The following is a 25818-nucleotide window of genomic DNA, read 5'->3' as shown; positions in this document are numbered from 1 at the left end:
AAGAGGTACCTTTTCTAGAACTACTCCATAGTCTAGCAAAGTTTGTTTCATGTATAATATTTGTGCACAATAAGCACCCACGGCAATGTATTCCTCTTCAGCAGTGGACAAAGCCACACTATTTTGTTTCTTGAAGGACCAAGACATAAGTGATCTACCAAGCAAATGGCACCCTCTGGATTTGCTTTTTCTATCAACTTTGCAACCGGCACAATCCAAATCAAAATAGCCAACTAATTCAAATATAGCTCCTTTGGGATACCAAAGGCCAATGCTTGGTGTGTGCTTAAGATACCTAAGGATTCTTTTTGCAGCAATTAAATGTGTTTCCTTATGATTAGCTTGAAATCTAGCACACATACACACACTAAACATGATGTTGGGCCTAGATACGGTCAAATATAACAAGCTACCAATCATGGAATGGTAGAGAGTTTGATTAACCGGGTTACCTCCCTCATCTAGGTACAGATGTCCATTGGTAGGCAATGGTGTCTTGATTGGCTTACATTCATCCATCTTGAATCTCTTGAGAAGATCTTTTGTGTATTTCTCTTGAGAGATGAAGATGCCTTCTTTCATTTGCTTGACTTGAAAACCAAGAAAGAATGTAAGCTCACCAATCATTGATATCTCGAACTCCTTTGACATCAATTCACCAAATTCTTTGCATGAGTCTTCATTTGATGATCCAAAGATGATATCATCAACATATACTTGACAAATGAAGATATGCCCATCAAGCTTCTTGGTAAATAGTGTGGTGTCGACCTTCCCAATGGTGAAGCCCTTCTCAATGAGGAAGTCCCGAAGGCGTTCATACCGAGCTCTTGGGGCTTGCTTAAGCCCATATAGTGCCTTGGACAACCTATAAACATGATTAGGATATCTAGGGTCTTCAAACCCGGGAGGTTGATCAACATAGACTAGTTCATTAATAAAGCCATTTAAAAATGCACTTTTCACATCCATTTGATATAGTTTCATTTTATGATATGATGCATATGCAAGTAGGAAACGGATGGCTTCTAATCTTGCAACCGGTGCAAAAGTCTCTCCAAAATCCAAACCTTCAACTTGGGAGAACCCCTTTGCAACTAGTCTTGCCTTGTTCCTCATAACAACACCTTGATCATCTTGCTTGTTGCGGAACACCCACTTAGTTCCAATGACTCTTGCACCTTTTGGTCGCTCTTCAAGAGTCCAAACTTCATTGCGAGTGAAGTTGTTCATCTCTTCATGCGTGGCATTGATCCAATCCGAATCTTTAAGAGCTTCTTCTATCTTGGTAGGCTCATAGCAAGAGATAAAAGAGTGATGAGGAATAAATGAAGCAAGTTTTTGATATCGAGTCATTACACCCTTTGATGGACTCCCTATGATGAGATCTTGTGGATGATCTTGTAGGAGAGGTGTATTTCTTCTATTGACCACTTGAGGAGGAGGTTGTGGAGCATCAACATCTTGTGCTTGTACCACCATTTGCTCATGGGAGACATGAGTATCTTCATTTTTTACTCTCCTATCTTTTTACCATCTTGTGGCACACTTGATGAAGAATGTTGATTAATGACTTGTACATTATCTTCATCATCTTTTGGCTTGATGTCTCCCACTGGAATATTCTTCATAGCCTCCCTCAATGGTTCATCACCTACATCATCAAGATTCTCATGTGCTCCTTGAGAGCCGTTAGATTCATCAAATTCTACATCATATGTTTCTTCAACCAAGCCGGTGGCATGATTAAATACTTTATATGATTTGGACTTTAATGAGTAACCAACAAGAAAACCAATATCACAACGTCTTTGGAACTTCCCTAGGTGTTGCTGCTTCTTGTAGATGTAGCATTTGCAACCAAACACCCTAAAGAAGGAGACGTCCGGCTTCTTCCCATTGAGCAACTCATAAGGTATCTTGCCAAGGAACTTTTGAAGGAATAGGCGGTTTGATGCATAACATGCGGTGTTGATTGCTTCTGCCCATAGAGCTTTAGGAGTGTTGTACTCATCTAGCATTATCCTTGCAAGAGTAATCAAAGTCTGGTTCTTCCTCTCAACTACACCATTTTGTTGAGGAGTATAAGTTGTGGAGACTTCATGCTTGATCCCAACTTCATCACAATAAGCTTCAATGTTTGTGTTGTCAAATTCTTTTCCATTGCCACTTCTTATCTTCTTGAGCTTCACTTCAAATTCATTTTGAGCTCTCTTGGCAAACTTCTTGAAGCAAGATGCAACTTCGGATTTGTCATGAAGGAAGAATACCCATGTATACCTTGAATAGTCATCAACAATCATAAGACAATAGAGATTTCCTTCCAAACTCTTGTATGTTGTTGGTCCAAACAAATCCATGTATAGGAGTTCTAGCACTCTTGTGGTTGACATGAAAGCTTTGGTTGGATGAGTATTTGCAACTTGCTTGCTGGCTTAACATGCACTACAAAGCTTGTCCTTCTTAAATTTCACATCCTTCAACCCTCTCACCAAATCATTCTTCATTAGCTTCTTGAGTGAACTCATACCAACATGAGCAAGTCTTCTATGCCATAGCCATCCGAGTGTTGTTTTGGTGAATAGACAAGTCTTCAAGTTTGCATCTTTGGAGGTGAAGTCCACTAGGTATAAGTTATTGTATCTAAATTCATTGAATATCTCTTGATTGTCATCTACCTTGGATACAACAACCTCCTTCTCGGTGAACAAGCATTGGAAGCCAAGATCACACAATTGTCCAATGGATAGCAAGTTGAAGCTCAATGAAGCAATATATAGCACATTGGAGATGGAATGATCATTTAATATTGCCACTTTGCCCAATCCTTTAACCTTGCCCTTTGAGTTATCTCCAAATGTTATTTTCTCTTGTCCATCTACCTCTTCATCTAGTGAGGTGAACATACGAGGATCACCAGTCATATGTTGAGTGCAACCACTATCAATAATCCAATGACTTCCACCGGTCTTGTAGTTCACCTACACACAAGAGATTCAAGCTTTAGGAACCCAAACTTGTTGAGGGCCCTTCACCTTCTCAACAAGTGACTTAGCCACCCAAATTTTCTTAGGCCTATTCTTGTTAGGGGGTCCTAAAAACATGACTTTCATCTTTCCACTAGAATCCTTTCTAAGCATGTAGTGAGCATTGAAGGTAAAGGGTCTAGCATGCTTGGGCAAGGGTTGTGGTGATGGAGTTTGGCACTCATGAGCAAAGTGGCCTTCTTGTCCACATTCAAAATATCTATTTGGCTTTGGCTTTGGCTTTGATTGTTGTTGTTGGACTTGAGCCTTCTTCTTCTCTACATTTGCCACATATCCAATGCCACTTCTATCCATCTTCATGACAGTGTTCATAAGTGGCTCACTTTGAAGATATTTGCCTCTTGTGAACTTGCTCAAACCAACCTTGAGATGCTCTTTCTCCATCTTGAGCTTCTTGTTCTCTTCCTTAAGAGCATCATTGTTCTTCTCTTCCTTGAGCTTCTTGTTTTCCTCTTTGAGCTTCTCATTCTCAAGGATCAAGTCACCATCATGATCAAGGGTTTCAAGCACAATGGTGTTGTGGCTTTTGATTTCTTCAAGATCTTTCTTGAGCTTTGCATTGTCATTCTTTAGCTTGACAAACTCATCATAGTCATCGGCCTCAACCACTTGCTTGCCCTTGCTACTAGAACCTTGCTCAATGCTCTCGTCAATTAAATCATCACATGATGTAGCTATATCAATCTTAACAACATGGTTAGTAGCATCATGTGGCTCATTTGGTAAAAATTCTTGAGCAATAACAAGAGTATCATGATTGATCTTAAGAGTAGTGTATTCATCTTTTAGCTTGTTGTGGCTAGTGATGAGCTCATTGTGCACCCACTCAAGTTTATCATGTTTATCTTTAAGCTCTTTCTTAGAAGATTTGAGCTCCTTGAGTTTAGATAATATAGCGTCATTTGTGTCTTTGAGCTCAACATTAGCCTTTTCCAATGTATCGCATTTAGCTAAGAGTGAATCATTTTTAGCATCAAGCTTTTCATTTTTAGCTCTACTCTTTCTAATGATCTTAGTGTATTTTCTTAGTATTTTAACAAAATCATCATATGAAGGTGAATCATCATCATTGCTATCGCTATCATCATCACTAGCTTGCTCATCATCACTACTATTATCATTATTAGTTACCTTGCGTTCACCCTTGGCCATAAGACATAGGTGTGTAGAGGATGATGGCGATGAAGATGAAAAATCAATAGCAATGGTGGCCACCTTCTCATTGTCACTATCATCATCGGATGATCCACTAGATGAATCAATGTCTGTGAGCCAATCACCAACAATGTAGGCCTTTCCACTCTTCTTCTTCTTGTAAAAGTCTCTCTTCTTGCCATCTCTCTTCTTGTATGGCTTGTTCTTCCTCTTCTCATCTTCATCTTCGTTACTTGAGTCATCTTTCTTGCCCTTGTTCTTGTTCTTGAACTTGTCTTTCTTGGGCTTGGTGCATTGATGTGCTAGATGACCAAGTTCACCACAATTGAAGCAATCCATTTTGGAGATTGGCTTCCTTCTAGAGCTTGTGAAGAACTTCTTCTTCTTGCTGTCAAACTTGATGCCACTCTTGTTTAACTTCTTTAGCATCTTGGCGGCTTTCTTCACCATGAGAGCAAGATTTTCATCTTCATCTTCTTCATCACTTGAGCTCTCATACTCAAGTCTTGCTTTGCCCCTATCTTGGCTAGCTTTGAATGCTAAGTCCTTCTCTTTCTTCTTGGTAGAGGATGAGCCATCTTGTGGTGTGATATGCATGTACATCTCATGAGCATTGATCTTTCCCAAGATTTGTGTCGGTGTAGCGACGGAAAGATCACCTTGATGTAGCACGATCACAATATGCCCATATTTGTCAATGGGGAGGACACGCAAGATCTTTCTCACAACGTCGGATGGTGACATTTGAGTAAGTCCAAGCCCATTGACTTCCTCTACAAGAACATTCAAACGTGAATACATCGCATTAGCACATTCTTTGGGAAGCATCTCAAATGAATTTAGCTTTTTAATCACAAGATGATAGCATTCCTCACGCTCACTCTTGGTTCCCTCATGGAGCGCACAAATGTCCGACCATAGTGCATGGGCGTCTTTGTGGTTCCTTACGTGGTTGAACACATCTTTGCAAAGGCCTCTAAAGATGGTGTTTCGAGCCTTTGCATTCCACTTTTCATAATTAACCTCATCGCCTTGTAAGTGTGTACCATCTTGAGGTTTTGGAAAGTCTTGTGAGGCGGCTCTAAGAATACCAATGTCTAGAGCTTCTAAGTACGCCTCCATGTGGATTTTCCAATATGGAAAGTCATCTCACTCAAAGATAGGAGGAGGTCCATCCCCGTGAGACATCTTGCTCTAAGTGATTAAGCTTAAAAACGTGAGCATGAGTCTCTGATACCAATTGAAAGGATCAAGATGTCCAAGAGGGGGGGTGAATTGGGCTAATTCTAAATTTTCTTGCAATAATTAAATCCTACGGTTAGCCCAATTAACCCCTTGTGCCTATAAAAGTGTTTCTAATAATCTAATGCACAAAGAACTTGCAACCTATGTTCCAAACTTACTCTAGCATGGTAATTCTATGAATGTAAGAACAAGTATTGAATTGCTCAAAGTAAATACTCAAAGTAAATGCTCAAAGTAAATAGAGAGAGAGGAACGCGGCGATGTTTTGCCGAGGTATCGGAGAGTTGTCACTCCCCACTAGTTCTCGTTGGAGCACCCGCGCAAGGGTGTAGCTCCCCCTTGATCCACGCAAGGATCAAGTGCTCTCTACGGGTTGATTCTTCGACACTCCGTCGCGGCGAATCACCCAAAACCGCTCATAACTTGAGTTGGGTCACCCACAAGCTCCGCCGGGTGATCACCAAGCTCCCAATAACCACCAAGCCGTCTAGGTGATGGCGATCACCAAGAGTAACATGCATGAACTCTCACTTGACCACGCGAAGCCTAATGAGAATGGTGCATGCACACTTTGCTACTCTTGATTCACTAATGAGGCTACTCTCTTGGATTCTCAAATCTCAATCACCTCACTAGGACCTTGCTCTTCTTGGCACTCACAAACATGTTTCTCAGCTGTTGGAATGAGCAAAAGTTACTCCACACACGAGTGGAGCTTCTATTTATAAGACAGTCTAAAAAATGAACCGTTATGAGCCTCTGCGGGATCACCAGACGCTCCGGTCATGATGACCGGATGCTCCGGTCAGTTCAACCCACACACCAGTGTTTAAGTGTTGATCGGACGCTGGCAGTGTCCGATCACCACTGACCGGACGTGTCCAGTCGCATTAAACCCACACTAGAACCTTACTGTACTCGACCGAACGCTGAACCCTCAGGGTCCGGTCAGTACTGACCGGACATGTCTGGTCATGAATTCCTTTCTCTAGAACCTTACTGGAATCGACCGAACGCTGCCTCTCAGTGTCCGGTCGCACCGAACGTAGTCTCTTGATCAAATGAACTGACTAGACCCTGCGGCCAGCGTCCGGTCGCACCGGAGCCAGCGTCCGATCAGTATTTGACCCTCCATTCACCTTCAACTCTCGATCATATGTGAATGAAGTTTGCTCCATTGGATCTTAGGCATAAGTAGGAGCTACCTAGTGCTAGTTTTAACAAGTGTGCACCACGCCTAACTCACTAGACTCATCTAGGTCAAGCTACCCATCTATACCCCCCTTAATAGTATGGCCAAAGGAAAAACAAAGTCCTAAACTACTCTAAGTGTCACTCCAACTCTAATCGACACTTAGAACTAGTCATTCTTAACCTTGTCATCCATCCTTTGAAAACCAAAACGATTTCCATCGTAGGGGCATGACCACCTCGATTACCCAATCGATCCCCATTGCCATGACCTAACTTAATTGGCTCTGCAAAACACACGTGAGTCATAGTAATCTTGTATTATCATTAATCACTGAAACCCAACTAGGGGCCTAGATGCTTTCAGTGGCACATCCGGAGTCAGCGAAAGACGGTTGTTTTGATTCGTTTGAGCCTTCCAAGCCGAGGGAGGGCTCGAAGCGGCAACGTGCTGACAAGGAGCAGCTGGGGTCAAGCAAGCCAGCCCTAAAACATCCTCGTATGATGGCATTAGGGTGAGTCAAGAGTTTTTTCATCCTTTTGTCTTAACGAATTTTTGCCGTAAACTGACCGCCATGTCCCTTGCAGTGTCAGAGGACGTGGGACTCTCCTACGGCTCGCTCCGAAAAAGATCCTCCTTTGGCAAACGCTCTAGGAGCCGGTGGGCACCATGCCGGTGGTGAGTGTGAGTGGCGTTTGGGCGGCCATGGCATCGACCGGGGAGGCGCAGCCGATGGCTGCATCTGTGGGAGAGTAGGTAGAGGAGGGCGCATCTAGTGCGCTCGTGGCGGGCACGGCGCGGCCGGTCATGTCCTCGATGTCGTAGGCGAAGGTGGCATGGCTAGAGCCATCGTCCATGTAGGTGGCCGTGTTCGTGGCGGGGCGGATGGAAGGGGGCTGTTGACACCGTTTTTTGCACATGTCAAAATAATCGGAGTGGACCAATCGGCAAGGGGAAAGTTATTGAATACTTTGATAGCCAATGAAAGCCAGTTTGTAAAAATGGTTGCCGATAGTTGGTGATGATTGATGGAAAGGTTGATTTGGACTCGGGCGTTGCCGATGAGGTTGGAGGAGTTGTTGTCGATGCCGATGAAGGAAGACTTAAAGACTACTGCCGATGAAACAGGGAGTATGCCGATGAAGGAAGACTTGAAGACTACTGCCGATGAAGCAGGGAGTATGCCGATGAAGGAAGACTTGAAGCCTGCTGCCGATGAAATAGGGAGTATGCCGATGGGAAGGAGGACAGTGAGATTTCCATCGTAATTAAGGCGGACAGGGAAATAGATAGGAGTTGGTTTCCTTTTCTGTATTTGTTAGGTTATGATTCGTGTAAGAGTCACGTGTTTCCTTAGATACGGGATTGGTGTCCTAGTTGTGTTTGGTTGTGTCTCTTTAGATCAGGGTATAAATATGGAGTAAAGGGCAATGTAATATAATATCAATCAATATCAAAACCAACTTTTTACTCCTATTTGCATCTACTTACTTTTCGGCGACTTCATCAATTTGCATATTTTTCCTCTTTACGAGTTCTCATTGATTCGGCGAGCTGCATCGCTTCAGTGCGACCTTCGGCGATTCTCGAGTTCCGTGTGAGCACCTCTTGGCCGTGACTTCCGGGCGTATCGCTGTTGTCAGGATCAAAGTGTTCGTGTCTTCATCCTTGTCGATTAGTAGGTCAAATCGACTGGCACGCTTTGGATATCGATTCGGGTATTAGCCCTTTGTGTTTGCAGATCACTTTTGCATCAACACATCTTTTGGCACGCCTGGTGGGACACTTCAACCAATATGTTCAACTCCGAGATCGATCCAGGGAACATTATCGCAGTATCAGAAGAAGATCTCAAGGAAGAACAGAGGCAGGCTATGGAAAAGGCTGTAGAAGAATACAAGCAGCTTTGTCTGAGATCGTTTAGCTTGAACAAGAGTGGACAAGTCATCCAGAAGCAAGATTTGCCGTTGCCTCGGCAGGTTACCTTTGACTCCAATCCTGGTAAACTTCAAGAGATGGTTAATTCTGCAGTAAATCATGCTTTGATTAATCATTCCAATGTGCTGTCCAATACTGTTCATAATGCTGTGGTTCAAACTCTCAAAGAAGGACAAGCGGCACCACATTACGTTGGGCCTGCCTATCATCAACCAGAGCCGGCATCTGTCAAAACTCCATCGGCTCCTTCGGCCGTTGTGGGTACAGAAGCTACTTCCCCTCCAGTATTGGCAGGTTCACCTAATATTCAATCTACACCGATACAGTCAGATCAGGTACTACCAGGAGGGCGAATTCAGCTTAATACAGATCTATCGGCATCAACTATGTCAGGCCCTGTGTCTCAGAATAACCAGATTCCTACTAATTGGTGGGGATATGGCATGCCTCCAGAGTCATCTGCTTTCAATCCTAGATTACCTCAAGTATTTGATGCAGCAGGAAGAGCGCCTATATCATCGGCCGTTTCGCCGATGGCTCAAGTGCCTCAATATGCTGCGGCTACTTCTGTACAACCAACTCCAGGAGGTTTCCAGATGCCTATGATTCAAACATTCAATTCAAGTCCATCGGCGAGCGTACTGCCGATGCAGCAGAAAGCCCCTGCTTTGAGTCAAACTGGGGTTCAGTTCATGCCTCAAACCAGTTATAATTATCCAACAATATCAGCAAATTACCAGCCATCGGTAGGTTTTGTACCGATGATTTCTAATAATGATTGGTCAGGACAGTTACCTGTTCAACATACAGTTCAGCGAAACCAGCAGGTTGCAGGGATTCAACAAGGTCATATACAAGCTGGTCTCCAGAATCAAGCATCGGCAGCCCAGCCGATGAATCCTTTCCAACAGGTCAACGGACCACAAGTAACGGCAAATATGCCGATTGCTGGAGATCGTGGGCCACAAAGATATGTGGAGGGATGTCAGCAGGCACCTCCTGTAGAAATTCAACCAGTTCGTCAGCAGGAGGCTGATGCTTTTTGGGCCAATAAGATAGCAGAGATTATGAAGGATCAGTTTGGGATAAAACCCAAGGTCAATACTTATTCTTATCGGACTCCATACCCTCCTGCATACGATTTAATTCCTCTCCCAAATCGGTACAAGGTACCAGATTTCACTAAATTCTCTGGGCAAGATGATACATCAACAATGGAACATGTCAATCGCTTCATTATTCAATGTGGAGAGGCAGCTAACAGAGATGAATTAAGAGTTCGTTTATTTTCGTCATCTTTGTCTGGATCAGCATTTACATGGTTCATTTCATTGCCACCAAATTCTATTATTACTTGGGTTGATCTAGAAAAACAATTCCATAAGTATTTCTTTGCTGGAATCCATGAAAAGAAGCTTACCGATTTAGTAAAATTGAGACAGCGTAATGATGAATCGGTAGAGAGCTTTGTACAAAGGCTACGAGATGTAAAAAATAAGTGCTACAGCCTGGTGCTGGATGATCGGCAGCTTGCCGATTTGGCTTTCCAAGGGTTATTGCCACATCTTAAGGACAGATATGCTTCTCAGGAATTTGAAAGCCTCAGTCATCTTGTGCAAAGGATCTCTGATCAAGATACTAGGGTTTTTGAACCTAAAAAGAACTGGAGTAAAAAGGTATCATTTGTTGAAGAAGTAGGAGATTCTGACTCTGATGAAGAACCAGTTGTCGGCTTAGCTGAGTGGGTTAAGAATAAAAAGCCGATATCATGTCCCTTTGGTCAAAAAGAGCCAGAAAAGTTTACCTTTGATATCACCAAGGCCGATAAAATATTTGATCTTCTGCTTCAAGAGGGCCAAATTAAGCTGTCACCTAATCACGTGATCCCATCGGCAGAAGAGTTGAAGAAGATTTTGTACTGCAAATGGCACAATGCAACTTCACACAGTACAAATGAGTGCAAGGTATTCAGGCAACAGTTACAATCGGCTATTGAATCTGGGAGAATTAAGTTTGGTATTTCCAAGACCCAGAAGCCGATGAAAATTGATCAACACCCTTTTCCAGCAAATACGTTGGATGCCAAAGGAAAGACCAAGGTGTTGACGTCAGAGGCTGCTGAGAAAAACGCGTCAGTAGACCCCCAACATCGGATAACTACCGATGATGCAAAAAGTAAGGGTTTGCTAGGAGAAAGCAGTAGTTCCAAAAAACCTCCTCGACCTGGCATTGTGATTACTCATCGAAGGCAGCAGGAGGGTTGGCATCAACGTAATGACCGATATCGGCAACAGCAAGAAATGAGACGTCAGGAAGAGTGGAATCGACATAAAGATCATTGGAGATGTCCGTTCTTCATCCATTGCTGGGAAGAAGGTATTAAATTGCCAACTGTTGAAAATTGCCCTGAGTGTAATGGTTATTACGGAGTCAATCGTTCAAAAAGGAGGTTTCAACGTGTAAATCAGGGTTTGTCTATCAACGAGCCGATCAGAGGCAGAGCATCAGTGCATGATCGGCTGGGGGGCAGACTTAGTGTACATGAGAGGCTTGGTAAACGCGCTGGATATTTTCCAAGAAATCAAGAGGAGCTTGAGGAGATGGCAAACGCAAGAGTTCCCGATGAGGAGATATTCTACAGGGACCCTAATATACGTCGCGTGGAACTAACTAGGACTTGTTATCAGCCGGTTTGGAAAACCAAGTTTCCTCGATGGTGCCCAGAGGGTCTGACAAAGACGCAGAGGAGGAGGATGCAACGTGAGCGTCAGGAGGATTTATACCAGGAGGAAAATTCCTCCAATGAAAGGCCTGGTCATCAGCAGTGGCAGGTAAAACACAAAAATAAGGGTCCATCGGCAGATGTTAATATGGTATTCATGTTGCCGATGGAGTTTCTGGCACTATCTGATAATGAGGAAGAAGTTGTTTTCTCTGATCAAGTAGCTCAGCTAACGCTAGATCCAATGATGGCTGTTTTTGAGAAACCTACCGATGACGAGAGACAGCATCTTAAGGCTTTATTTGTGAAGGGCAGAGTTGATGGGCAGCCTGTGTCTAAGGTACTTATTGATGGAGGGGCTGCGATTAATATTATGCCTTACGTGATGTATCGGAAACTTGGTAAGGGAGAGCAAGACTTGACCAAAACCGATATGATGTTGAAAGATTTTGAAGGCAATGTGTCACCGGCTAAAGGGGCAGTATGCGTTGAATTGACCATCGGCAGCAAAACCTTGCCAACGACGTTCTTTGTTATCAACGGCAAGGGTGCATATAATCTGCTTCTAGGGAGGGATTGGATTCATGCTAATTGTTGTGTTCCTTCTACAATGCATCAATGCCTCGTACAATGGATTGGGGATAAGATTGAAGTCGTCCCTGGTGATTCTTCTTATATCATCGCATCGGCAGAATCAGATACTTATGAGCGAACTAAATGCATATCAGGAGAAGCTTGGGAAAAAGAGTTCCTTAGAGTTGCTGATTATGAAATTCCACCGATCCAAGCAGTCGGTTCTGAAGAGGAGTTTTAATGGATAGGTTTGCCGATGATGGAAAATTAGGTCAAGGGTTCACATCGGTAGATGATTTAGTAGAAGTAGATATCGGTGATGGTGATAGGTCGAGGCCTACTTTTATTAGTGCTAAGTTAGATTCTAAGTGTAAGCAGCGAATAACAGATTTGTTAAAAGAATATAAAGATTGTTTTGCTTGGGATTATACTGAGATGCCCGGGTTAGACCGATCGATAGTTGAACATCGGTTACCTATCAAATCTGGATTTCGGCCACATCAGCAGCCAGCGCGCCGATGCAACCCTAATGTACTTCCTGACATTAAGGCCGAAATAACTAAATTAATTGAAGCAAAGTTTATTCGGCAATGTCGATACGCAGAGTGGATCTCTAATGTGGTTCCTGTTTATAAGAAAAATGGAAAACTTCGTGTTTGTATTGATTTCAGGAATCTCAACAAAGCCACACCGATGGATGGCTATCCAATGCCGATTGCTGATTTGTTGATTGATGTTGCGGCTGGACATCAAATTATCAGCTTCATGGATGGTAATGCAGGTTACAATCAAATATTCATGGCTGAGGAAGATATTCCCAAGACTGCTTTTAGATGTCCAGGACATGTGGGGTTGTTCGAGTGGATAGTCATGACGTTTGGTTTGAAAAATGCCGGTGCTACTTATCAACGGGCTATGAACTTTATTTTTCATGAGTACATCGGCACATTAGTGGAGATCTACATTGATGATGTAGTAATTAAGTCTGGAGATATCACAGCACATTTAGCCGATCTGCGAAAGATATTGGAGTGCACAAGGAAGCATGGATTGAAGATGAATCCTAATAAATGTGCATTCGGTGTATCGGCAGGACAATTCTTGGGTTTTATGGTGCATCAGCGGGGCATTGAAATCAGTAGGAAGTCTATTGATGCAATTAACAAGGTAATTGCTCCTGCCAATAAGACTGAATTACAATCTTTGGTCGGTAAGATTAATTTCATTAGAAGATTCATATCTAATCTGTCGGGTAAGATCAAGGCGTTCAGCCCACTACTTAGATTGAAAGCTGATCAGGAATTTGTATGGGGAGTTGAACAGCAATTAGCCCTTGATGAAATTAAGAAATATTTATCAAATCCTCCAGTGCTAGTTCCACCTCAACATGGGAAGCCTTTTAGGTTATATTTGTCAGCTGATGATGCAGTTATCGGTTCAGCTCTTATTCAAGAATTTGAAGGGAAAGAACGTGTTGTTTATTATTTGAGCAGAAGATTAGTGGATGCTGAGACGAGGTATTCGGCTATCGAGAAATTGTGTCTGTGCTTATACTTTTCTTGTGTCAAATTAAGGCATTATTTGTTATCTGCCGAGTGTATGGTCATATGCAAAGACGATGTGGTCAAGTATATGCTGTCGATGCCGATATTAAGTGGTAGAATCGGCAAATGGATTTTAGCATTATCAGAATTTGAGTTACGCTACAAATCAACTAAGGCAGTTAAAGGGCAAGTGATGGCTGATTTTGTCACTCAGCATTGTAATACGGTGGATTCTTTGGGGATTGCTCCCTGGACACTTTTCTTCGATGGATCCACATGTGGTGAAGGAGCAGGTATCGGCATTGTGTTAATTTCACCTCAAGGAAAGAAGTATGAGTTTTCATTGCCGATTGTTGCTACAGCGACAAATAATCAAGCTGAATACCAAGCCTTGATAAAAGGGTTAGAATTGCTGAAGGAGATACGTGCCGATGTTGTTGAAATCTTTGGCGATTCTATGCTAGTTATAAATCAATTAGATGGAATTTATGAATGCCGAAGTGAAGCTTTGATTCCATATTATGAAAGGTGTTTGCGATTGTTGAAAGGATTTAGAGATTTTCGTCTTGAACATATCTCTCGATTGCATAATGAGGAAGCTAATCGACTAGCTCAGCATGCTTCAGGGTATCAGCCTATTCAGGAAGTGCTAACATCGGCAGTTGATACCGATGACTGGAGGAAAGAGATTGTCGATTATTTAAAGGATCCATGTAGAAAGGTCGAGAGACGTATAAGGTTCCAAGCTACCAAATATGTGCTCCTCGATGATGAATTATATTATCGAACTATAGATGGAGTTTTACTCAGATGTGTTAGCAATGATGAATCGAAAAGCTTGATGGGTGAAATTCATGAAGGAGTATGTGGGGCACATCAATCGGCTTTCAAGATGAAATGGATGATCAGAAGGAATGGGTACTATTGGCCGACCATTCTTGAAGATTGTTTTAAATATTTTAAGGGATGCCAGGGGTGTCAAAAGTTTGGTAATATTCAAAGAGCGCCTGCATCGGCTATGAATCCTATAATCAAACCATGGCCGTTCCGGGGATGGGCTATTGATCTCATTGGTCAGATCTATCCGCCATCGAGTAAAGGACATAAATTTATTCTGGTTGCTACCGATTATTTCACAAAGTGGGTTGAGGCAATTCCTCTAAAAAAGGTTACATCGGTCAATATGATTGATTTTGTGAAAGAGCATATTGTTTACCGATTTGGTATTCCTCAGACTATCACTACCGATCAGGGTACTATGTTTACATCGGGAGAATTTGATGAGTTTGCTGTAGGTATGGGAATTAAAATTTTAAATTCTTCTCCATATTATGCTCAAGCTAATGGTCAAGCTGAGGCTTCTAACAAAGGGATCATCAAACTTATTAAGCGCAAAATTGAAGAAAATCCTAGGAGGTGGCATACAGTATTAAATGAAGCCTTGTGGTCATATCAGATGTCATGCCATGGTGCAACCAAAGTAACGCCTTATCAGTTAGTATATGGACACGATGCAGTGTTGCCTTGGGAAATTAAGGTTGGCTCTAGACGAATACGTTCTCAAAATCAGCTAACAGCCGATGAGTATAATACTCTTATGAAAGATGAGTTGGAAGATGTGGCAGGTCATCGGTTAAGGGCTTTAGTTAGTATTGAAGAAAATAAGAAAAGAGTAGCTAGATGGTATGACAAGAAGGTGAAAGTAAAAGAGTTTGCCGATGGAGATCTGGTCTGGAAATTGGTTTTACCGATTGGGACTAAAAGTTCAAAGTTTGGAAAGTGGTCTCCTAATTGGGAAGGTCCATATCGGATAAATCAGTCTATTCCTGGTAATGCCTATATTTTAGAAACCCTCGAAGGGGTTGTGTTTCCCAGAGCGTTAAATGGAAAATATTTAAAGAAATATTACCCTAGTATATGGACAGATGCATAAAAGTATAAGTGCCGATAACAGTACTATCGGCTAGAATTATGCAAGGGTATCAATGTCTCATAAAGTGCCGATACAATAAATAAGATTACACGTTCAGCAAGGATTGGATAGCTAATATCGCACGCAGGCGAATCTGGTCAGCTTCTTCCATTTCTTTGATATCGTCATCGGCAGCACCTTCCACAGGCTTGAGTTTCTTCTTCATGGCTAAAGCTTTGCGAGCATGGATATCTCTTTCTTGCTGAAGGGCTTTGACGGCATTGGGTAGCTGGCTTTCTTCTTGTTGAGCATGAGTTAAGGCTGCATCGATTTCTTTCAATTCGGCCAATAGAGCTGCCTTCCTTGCCGATAGATCCAAGATTTTCTGCTTAAGTGCAGCACCCGAAGTCTGCAAGTTGACGATGCCCTTGTGCTTCTCATCAGCGATTTGTTTCAGTTGTAGCATCTCCTCTTTAAGTTGAGCTTGAGCTGCTCTATCGGCAATGCGCTGAGCAGCCCGTTGATATTGCAGTTGACGACTTTCTAAGTGAGCTGCTGGGAAGAGTATTTCTTCAACATCGGCAGGGACCTGGCCGCGAATTGTTTTGAAAATTGCCTTTGCGGGGTCCGAATCATCTACCAGTTGGGCGGTACCTTGCTGTAGCAAATTCAGGAGGGTTTCCAACTTAGATTTAGTCTCTGCCGATATTGTTCCCAGTGCAAGGGAAGAACTTGTTTCCTCTCCATCGTCGTCAGAAATGTCAATAGCAAAGGAAAACAGGCTGTTCGGGGAATCTTGTTCCTGAGAGAAAGACAAGGAAATCAATCAGGGGTAAGTATGAGTATTGTAAAATCAGATAGGTTGATCGGTCTACCTGTTTCAAGGCAATTTCCTGTGCTTGACTGGAGGAAGCAACCTGGAGTATGTCGTGTGGATCGGCTGAGCTTGCCGATGGGATATCTTCTGTGACTTCATCGGTGGTGGGCTCTTGAGGTATGATGACCGATGATATTGGGGCAGATGCAGGGATCGGCATAGACCTTTGTCGTTTTGGCTGTGCTTCAGTATCTGTTGAAGCTTTGCGCTTTGCTTGGACATCGGCAATGATTGGCTGGGGGGCATCAACACTTGTTGGTTGTGAAGCTTGGGCATCTGGTACGTTTGCCGATGTGCCCAGTTGTTGCTGCAAAACAAGTGTGAGATATGATATTTAACAGATAAAATGTAAAGTCAAGAAGCTACCTCTGAAGGAGTGGTGCTTGATATCGGCGGAATTGCCGATGACGATCCCGTAGCAGCTCTTACCCCCTAATGATTAAGGTTAATGTAGTTTGTGATCGGCATAAGTGAAAATAAAATAAAATAGACAAGGTTGTTACCTTAAAGGCTTTGACCAAGGTTGTAGCAGCGGCCGATGGGGTAGCCCTGGATGTAGCCAATTTGGACTTAGAAGTGATGGTCTTAGTACGAATCTTCTGGTGGGTCAAAGCGGCTAAGGTGGGAGCGTTGTAGCCGATCGGCGATGTTGGGGAAATAGGCCGGAGGTTGAAGGGTTTCCCACTTTTGCTCACCGATGGTGCTGGGTTGTTAACCTGTTACAAGGGAATCAGTTACTAATAAATGAAAAGAAAAGCAGAAGGGAGTTCAAGGAAACTTACCGCGTCGTCAGGGATGGCATATTCAGAATCGATCATGTGCCGATAGGTGTGAGCAGAAGTCGCGAACAGTTGCTCTTTCCACTCTCGCCACCATTGCTTGTATGACTCGGTGATGAAAGATATTGGTGTCCAGGTGGATATATCAACATCTGTGGTATCGGCATCAGGAGAAAGTTGTACTACCTTGTTCCAGTCTGTTCCGCAGGTGATTGTTTCCCTGGGTTTGATCACATCGGCAAAGCAGAGTTTGATTGGCAGTTGCCCAAAAGCCAATTGGCGGGATACTGCCGATGGGTTGTAAAATTCATATGTAATGTTGGTGTTTTTCCCGCTGCCGAATGTGTTTACTGGAATTGCCCTGGGAGTGATGATAGCCATCATGAGCTCATTATCTTGATTCAGAGTGTCATCGGCAAAGTTGAAAAGAAGGGGGAATCTGTTTTCTTCGTCGATGTAAGGCACCCAGGCCCTATGATCACGAGAAAGGCCATTATAGAAGCTTTGAAAGAATCTGCCGATTTGGTCTTCGTTGGCTTCTGTTCCAGGAAGGACAATTATGGCTTCACCAAAATTGAGGGGTGAGCGTGTTGCCGATTCATCATCCCCGAACACATAATCTTCAGCAATTTCTCGTGGGAATTGTTGAGCAAAAAAGTCCCATTGCAAACGTTTGTGCATATGGGCATTCAGCCACATGTTGATGAACCACCACGGGCCTCCCAGGTTGCCGATGGGTTCGCCAAGCAGGAGTTTCTGAGACACTTGGTGAAGAAGATGATAAGTAGAGCTCAGAAGGTATCGGCCAAGAGGAAACCTTACGCCATTAGCCAGAAGTTCAGCTGCAGGGAGGAAGGCGTTGGTTGGTCCTACTGATCGACCACAGAAGATAAATTTTTCTAACCACATATTCAGGAATGTGGCATGTTCCCTCTGGCTAGGTGTCCCGGTTTTCTGGTATTCTTGAATATATCCTGTCCAACCGCCGATGTTACGGGTATTCACTCTATATTCAGGCTTTCTACCATAGATGGAGCCTTCATCGGCAGTTGAGATGTCCAAGCCAGTAAGCATGTGGACATCGGCAAGGGTAGGGGTAGCTGGGCCATGTCCAAACATAAAAGTATTGGTCGTATCTGACCAGAAATAAGCAGCTGCAATTATCATTGATTCATTTTTCTGCATATCGGCAATAGAGAGCCTGATACATTGGTCTAACTTTCGCTCTGCCCAGTATACTTGCATCGATCTATTGACCCTCAAATACCAATCTTTCCACCCTTTGGTGGTTTTGGGCCAAGATCGGAATGTGTCTTTCCACAAGTTCAGAGAGAAATTTTGGGCTCTAAAGGGGATTCTGTTAACCTCTGCGTTGATCAGATCGGTTGGATCTGGGTTGCCCATTGGTCCGAGGCATTGGACGTGTGGCTGATCGGTTGGGATAACTAATTTGTTGCGCAGTTCCTAAGGTTATGGAATCCGGAAGACAGAAGAAAAGAAAAATCACCAACTGAATAAATTTGCAAAAAGATCAAAGTAAAAGGTAATGGAAGTGGAGCGAACCGCGGGGACGTCGAAGTTGATGGCCATTGTCTTGAGGAAGGTGGAGATACGAGCCGGGGACTTGAAGTTAGCGCCGGAGAAGGGTTCTGGTTGGTTGAGGTCGCGCGGTTGTTCGTCGGAGTCGCCGCCGGAGAGAGAGAATGCCAAGGATTGGGGGCTGAAGATAGAAAATGAGGGTTCTGGAGAAATCTATTTATAAGCCGGCCAGGATAAGGGTATTTTGGACTTATCTCTATGACGCGCGCATATAGGTCAAGGCGGTGCAGGGGGATATGGTAACTATTCGCGCGATAATCAGGGGATTGTACAGATGAGTTAATAACAAGCAATCATGACTTGGAAGGGATATTGATACATGATATTTTAATTCTTAAAATGGCAGCATTATCATGTTAGGATCTTGCCGATGGGTTATTATTTTGGTATCTCAATCAAGGCAAGAGTGGTTGGCGATTGTGCGATATTTACTGAGGTGCGTGGATCAAGATTAGATTTGATTGGATTTGATAACAAATCAAGTTTTGGCTTGGAGAATGAGTTACGGTAATTGGGCAAAGGCAAGCGTTATCTGGAGTAAATTTCGGAGCATTAATGGTTTTATACTCCGAAATTGGGGGGCATGTGTTGACACCGTTTTTTGCACATGTCAAAATAATCGGAGTGGACCAATCGGCAAGGGGAAAGTTATTGAATACTTTGATAGCCAATGAAAGCCAGTTTGTAAAAATGGTTGCCGATAGTTGGTGATGATTGATGGAAAGGTTGATTTGGACTCGGGCGTTGCCGATGAGGTTGGAGGAGTTGTTGTCGATGCCGATGAAGGAAGACTTAAAGACTACTGCCGATGAAACAGGGAGTATGCCGATGAAGGAAGACTTGAAGACTACTGCCGATGAAGCAGGGAGTATGCCGATGAAGGAAGACTTGAAGACTACTGCCGATGAAGCAGGGAGTATGCCGATGAAGGAAGACTTGAAGCCTGCTGCCGATGAAATAGGGAGTATGCCGATGGGAAGGAGGACAGTGAGATTTCCATCGTAATTAAGGCGGACAGGGAAATAGATAGGAGTTGGTTTCCTTTTCTGTATTTGTTAGGTTATGATTCGTGTAAGAGTCACGTGTTTCCTTAGATACGGGATTGGTGTCCTAGTTGTGTTTGGTTGTGTCTCTTTAGATCAGGGTATAAATATGGAGTAAAGGGCAATGTAATATAATATCAATCAATATCAAAACCAACTTTTTACTCCTATTTGCATCTACTTACTTTTCGGCGACTTCGTCAATTTGCATATTTTTCCTCTTTACGAGTTCTCATTGATTCGGCGAGCTGCATCGCTTCAGTGCGACCTTCGGCGATTCTCGAGTTCCGTGTGAGCACCTCTTGGCCGTGACTTCCGGGCGTATCGCTGTTGTCAGGATCAAAGTGTTCGTGTCTTCATCCTTGTCGATTAGTAGGTCAAATCGACTGGCACGCTTTGGATATCGATTCGGGTATTAGCCCTTTGTGTTTGCAGATCACTTTTGCATCAACAGGGGCACACCCAAGGCATCCTTTGTGGATGTAGCGATAGGGCAGGCCTTCGTGTCTACGTCACCTGCCCCCTCTATAGCTAGAGGAGCCACTCTGGAGGAGCTATCGCCGCAAGAGAGGTCGACGCCGCTTGAGGTCGGCGCGGGGACGTCCCAGTCTCTGATCTGGGTGGCTGCCCTCGATGAAGCAGCAGAGGAGAGGGAATGGGGGAGCATCCACATGGAGGTTGGGGACGCGGTTCGCGCCCTGACCACCATGCTGAGCTCAATGCGCAACATTGTTGCCTCGGTTGGCCAGGTATGATATGACCATGCTTCCAACCCTCATATTCTCTTCCTGCACCTCTAAGTCTTGTCTTCTTCGTAGATCCTTATGGCCCGTAGCCGGGAGAAATCCTAGTTCCTTGCTGAGGAGACATGGCGGAGTGAGGGGCTAGCCGTGCAGCTCGCTGTCGCCCTTCAGGAGGTGGCTAAGCTTGCCCCTACTGCCCGAGAGGTGGCCGACTTCTGAGTCAGGGAGAAGGACGCTCGCGACGATGCCATAGAGGATGCCCTTCAGGAGGTGGCTGAGGAGAAGCTCATGACACTGATCGAGAGGGTGTGCACGAACGCCGTAGAGGTAGGGCGGCTATGGAAGGAGCGGGACAATTTGCTCTAGGCCATAGAGGAGCTCCGCATGGGGATTGACCTGGCTCGTCAGGAGTGCACCGACGCTCAGCAGCGGATCGGCCATCTCAAGGATGAGCTTCAAGGGGAGAGGGACCTAAAGGTTGCCATCGAGGGCGTGTCCATCGGCCTCGCAACGGAGGTCGGTCAGCGCCAAGAAGAGGTCTAGCGCTTGGAGGCCAAGGTGACCCGGCAGCGCGATGAGGTGCGCAAGCTTTAGGTGGAGGTGGATGGTAAGTCTTCGGTTTCCCTTGTTGTCTTTCTCCCAAGAATCCATGGTAAGCCTTTTGACACGGTCAGTACGTGACTTGGGCAGGTCTCGACGACAAGCTTAGGGCGGAGGTGGTGAAGAGCCACGGCCTAGAGAAGGAGCTCGGCGAGGTAAAGGACACCCTCTAGAAGGAGAGCGATGAACATGACAACCTGCGCTCGTCGTCTAGCTGGTCTACAACGAGCTCAAGCTGGCCCCAGAGCCATCCCAACCTTCAAAGATCTGCTTCTTGATTCACCACGTATAGCTCACCGACTAGACATGATCATAAAGCACCACACAAGCATCCATGCAATCATACATGAAGCAAACAATAGATCTAAATTACAATAGTACACCGAACATAAAATCAAGATGAAAAGTTTATAAAACGAATCTACATCTCACTACGAACACACGGACACGAAAAGCACTCTAATCAAACCTATAACGAAAAAGTTATGAATTAAACAAGATTTTCTTTAAGAAAATAATAGATTAAATCTAACCTCGAATTTCAAAAGTTGAAATATATATTTAACAATAGGATGAACATGTAGATTGTGGAATTACGAACCTAACGCAACTTGAACGGGTCAAATTGAAGTTAAAACGGAGAAGATATAGCCTATAGAAGATAGTGGCAATTTTATAAATATTTTGAAATTAATTTCATATTAAAAATAATGAAAAACCGAATTAAAACAGTCCTGTGGACCGGGCGTCATTTTTGAAAAACTGCAGGGGTTGAAACAAAAAATCTAGGGGCATATGTTGAATTATTTTCAATAGAGGGTGGACTACGGGTTGATTTCATAAAAACCCAGGGTCTCTTTAGCAAAAAGGCCAGCGAACCAATATGTTCTAATCTAGGCCGTTGATCTCAGATCGGATGGTGTAGATCAAATCGGGCATGAGGGTCGCCGGAGCGGCGCTGTGCGCGGCGGCGCCATGGCCAGGGAGCAAAGGACCTCGCCGGAGTTCGTCGTTCTCGACGTTCTGGACATCATCGGTCAAAAAGAAAGCACGGGGAAAAAGAGAAAGACACGGTGAACTCACCAAGGGCTTTTTCGAGGTCGAAGACAGGACCGCGACATCGGGCAGCGCGGCGGAGTGGACGGCAAGCTCCAGTGACAGTGCGCGGACAAAATTAGAGCATGAGGGGGTAAAACACGGTCCCTAGAGGCTTCCTTACCGAGATGCGAAGACCGGAGAGCAGCTTAGATCGATGGTGCAGCACGGCCGTGGCGGAATCGCATGCGGCGGCGGGTGCTAGGGTTGCGGCGGCGCTTGCAAGCTCTGGACGAGGCAAGGCGGCTTTGGCGACTAGATGGGAGGCAGCAGGGTGCGGCCTACTATTTAAGGGCACGGTTAAGCGTGGGGCACACGCCAAGGCGAAGACGGGGCAGCTGTGGACACTCAGCGGCGGCGGTGAAGGAGTCCGAGGCGAGGATGAGAGGTTGGAGACACGACTGGCAAGGAGGGCCCACCTGTCAGCGTGACCAAGTGGAGAGAGGAGGCGCGGCGACGCGGGCTCTGCAGGGCCGAGCGCGAAGAAGTGGGCCGAGGGAGAGAGGGATGGTGCTTGCACGGCTTCAGCCTGGGCCAGCCTGCTTGTTGGGCTGCGTGAAAGCACAAGAGGGGAAGCGGGAGAGGCCGGCTGGGCCCATGCGCGAGAGAGGGAAGAGGCGGGGAGGAGCAGGCTGGGCTGAACTGGGCCGCAGAGAGGGCAAGCAGTGCTTTTCCATTTTCCCATTTTCAATCCAAATTTCAAATATGACCCAAATGAAATTCAAATATAGTTTCAAATATACTTTTCAATTCCAATAAAAATGAGCAAATTTTAGTAAGCTTCCAAAAATAAATTTTACAACCCTTTTTAAACTCTTTTATTTTCCAATTCCCTTTTTCAAAGCCATTTTTAATTTATTTCCAAAAGAAATTCAAACCATTTTCAAATTTACAAAAACATTTTGAATTCAATTTGAATTTTGGATTCAACCACTCATTGCAATAAATCAAATTCACTGGCATGTATGCACATCCATGTTGCTACTCCTTATGAAGAATTTTAATTTAATGAAAAATATTCTTTTTCCTATATTTCATGTGCACAAAAAAATTCGTAATTAAATCGATTTAACTACATTTCCAAAATAGCAAATTTTAGGGTGTTACATCCTAGAGGGGGGAGGACGATCCCAGATAGATCATTCCATTCCTCATCGATCCGCTCCTGCTCAGCACCGAGAGCAGGGCAACCTCCATAGGGGCATCGAGAACTCCTCCACCACACCCGTCGTCTTCCTCCTCTCCGACGAGGGGATGGTTCCACCGGCGGCGAGGCAACCTCAGGATTAGCACCGAGCTAACCCCCTACCAAATCTCTCTTCCTCCTGTACACTCTGTTGTAACCTTTGATTTTTTGTGCTCTTGAGTATAAGGATCATCAGTTGCTGGACGTAGGGCACCGATCGGCCCGAACCAGGATAAATTGTTGCGTCCTCTGTGATTCTCATGTTCTTGAGTCCACCCGAGCCACCGGACACACGTACTCTGACACCGACTCGAACAATAATGCGTGCCGCAGTTCCGACCCCACTACACTGCCCTCGACACCTAAGACCTATAACTAAGCCTGCAATAAAAGAATCAACACAAAGGTTGCCTCAAAGATAGACAAAGCCGTGGTGGCAAAGCATCCACCTAGAGAAAGCACAGGAGCATCCAGCAGCAACGGCGGCAAAGCATCCGCCAACGAAGACCAAGCAACCACGACGGCCAATTATCTTCCAAAAAGTGAGCCCGCACACTCTCGGCAGCAGAGCATCTACCAGAGAGGGGACCAAAGAGCCAACGACGATAAAGTGTCCGCCAAGGATTCCACCGGCGGCCAAGTCATCACCGGGGAAGAGACAAAGACGCCCCCTACGACAAAATATCCACAGAGAGAAGTGGCTATCACACTCTCGACAGCAAAGCATCTATCAGAGAGAAGACCAACGACAACAACGACGAAGTATGATAGCGGCAGAACATCCGCTATGAACAGACGACGATGCAACTTCAGAAAAATATGATATGAACTCCCATCGTTTTACATCAAATCTTCCAAGTTCAAGAATGGGCTGTCTTTGACACCCATAAGGCCTATCAAGAAGCTTACCCCAAAAAAAAAACTGGATCTCTAACCTTCCTGATACTTGGGCTTAGCTTTAAGATTATTTTTTCGCAACAATTCCTGTTACTTGGGCTTAGTTTTAAGATTCTTATTTCGCAACAATTCGTGTGAAATGTAAGTTCGAGCGATCATTTGCTTGACAAATCAAACACTTGCTATTGTTCAAGTTGTTAATAGTCAGTGATTGTTTGTTGTTTTCAACTAAATGCTTGTGCGCTAAAAGTTTCAGCAGTCGGTCTTCGTGCTTTGAGTTGTTGGGTCCTTGTATCCTAGTAGTCGGCTGATTTTTTAGCCCGGTTTCAAACAGGGAAAACTGAACCGTATATCACTGCAACACGATGAAGATGGCAACTAATCCTACGATGGCATATCTGGAAACTTAGTGCAAAGATAATCCACACTTGCTTTCACACTGGTTAATTTATTACTTATTAGTACATTAATTAAAGCAGAAGACTTGACGGGCACTCTCTGCACCGAACAAACTCAAAACACACACCGAGTCGAGAGTCGAGACGCATCCAGAAAACAACAGAAGAAATAAAAAAGCGTCTACTGCTTCTGATCCTGGAGCAGGGGCGGCGCGACGTCGACCCTAGCGACGCCATCCCTGCTCTCGGCGACCTTAGCCACCTCCACCTCCCCGACGATCACCTCCCTAGCCACCTCCTCGTCCGCTCCTCCTCCCTCTTCCCCCTCCTCGTAGTTGGGGTCGTTGGGGTCGATGGCGGGCGGCGCGGGGTCGAGCTGGCCCTCGACGACGCCGCCGGGGCCCTCCCAGGTGAACTTGCCGCCGCGCCCGGACTTGGGCGGCGGCGCGCCGATGCCCACGCCGCGGGGCGCGTTCGCCGGGTGGCGCTCGAAGCGGTGGAACCCTTGCTTCTCCAGCTTGCGCTCGAAGTACTTCACCGTATCCGGGCTCCGCGTCTCTGGGATTGGCATCTTCTCCGTCACATCGTCCCGGTGCGTCACGCGCATGTACGCCGCCATTATCGGTGCTGCTGAGAGATCGCGCGCGGTTCCGTGGAAGAAGAGATGAGGATCGATTCGATGGGATGAGATGGTGTGTGCTGGCTGGACTGAACTGCTGCGCTGCTTGTTCTTGTTCTCTGCCTGGTGACAGGACGGTGTGGGCGGCGAGAGGAGTCTAGAACGTGAACGAAGGTGGCGGAAGGAGACGGCGACATCTAGAGCACACGTCACGAGTCACAAAGCCACCGCTGGGCTGCAAAGGAATGGAAATATCCATTTGCCCGCGTGACGCGGCGCGTACGCACATATGCTCGCGTGGCGACCGTTGATTGGCTCCATCAGCACCCTGCTAGCTCGAGCGTATGAGCCAGGCTTATCAGGACAAGCCTGTTCGGCTGAATAACTTTCATGTTGTAGCTTATTCTCTCTCACAAATACTATTGATTCAACCCGATCAGCCGAACAGGGTATACTAGTGTTTTTCTCTCATAATAAAACAGTATCAGCCAGCTTATAAGCCACAGAAACAATCAAGCGAACATGGTGTAAGTGTCATAAACTTATTTGTTGTTTCTTTTTTATAATAACTGTTGATTGGAAGGGTTCTTGCACAACAGCATAAGTGCAAATGCAGGTAGAGCATCCTCCCATTTGTTTAAGAGATGCTCATCG

The 25818-nt window shown here is 44.9% G+C and overlaps 1 protein-coding gene across 1 annotated transcript; it reads right to left on the bottom strand.

The window, feature by feature from the left end:
* Nucleotides 1-24588: 24588 nt before the first annotated feature.
* Nucleotides 24589-25590, bottom strand: LOC136504673 (uncharacterized). The gene has a single exon (XM_066499644.1). It carries the CDS (start codon nt 25162-25164, stop codon nt 24727-24729), a length of 438 nt encoding a protein of 145 aa, XP_066355741.1. The 5' UTR covers nt 25165-25590; the 3' UTR covers nt 24589-24726.
* Between the last annotated feature and the right edge of the window lie 228 nt (nt 25591-25818).

This window comes from Miscanthus floridulus, chromosome 14 (genome assembly GCF_019320115.1).
Source record: "Miscanthus floridulus cultivar M001 chromosome 14, ASM1932011v1, whole genome shotgun sequence".
Taxonomy (NCBI): Eukaryota; Viridiplantae; Streptophyta; class Magnoliopsida; order Poales; family Poaceae; genus Miscanthus; species Miscanthus floridulus.
Note: the sequence above shows the minus strand (reverse complement) of the source record. Positions and strands in the feature narration are given on the sequence as shown.

Coding starts and splice junctions, on each gene's coding strand:
- LOC136504673 (XM_066499644.1), bottom strand. CDS start 25,164: ATGGCGGCGTACATGCGCGTGACGCACCGGGACGATGTGACGGAGAAG.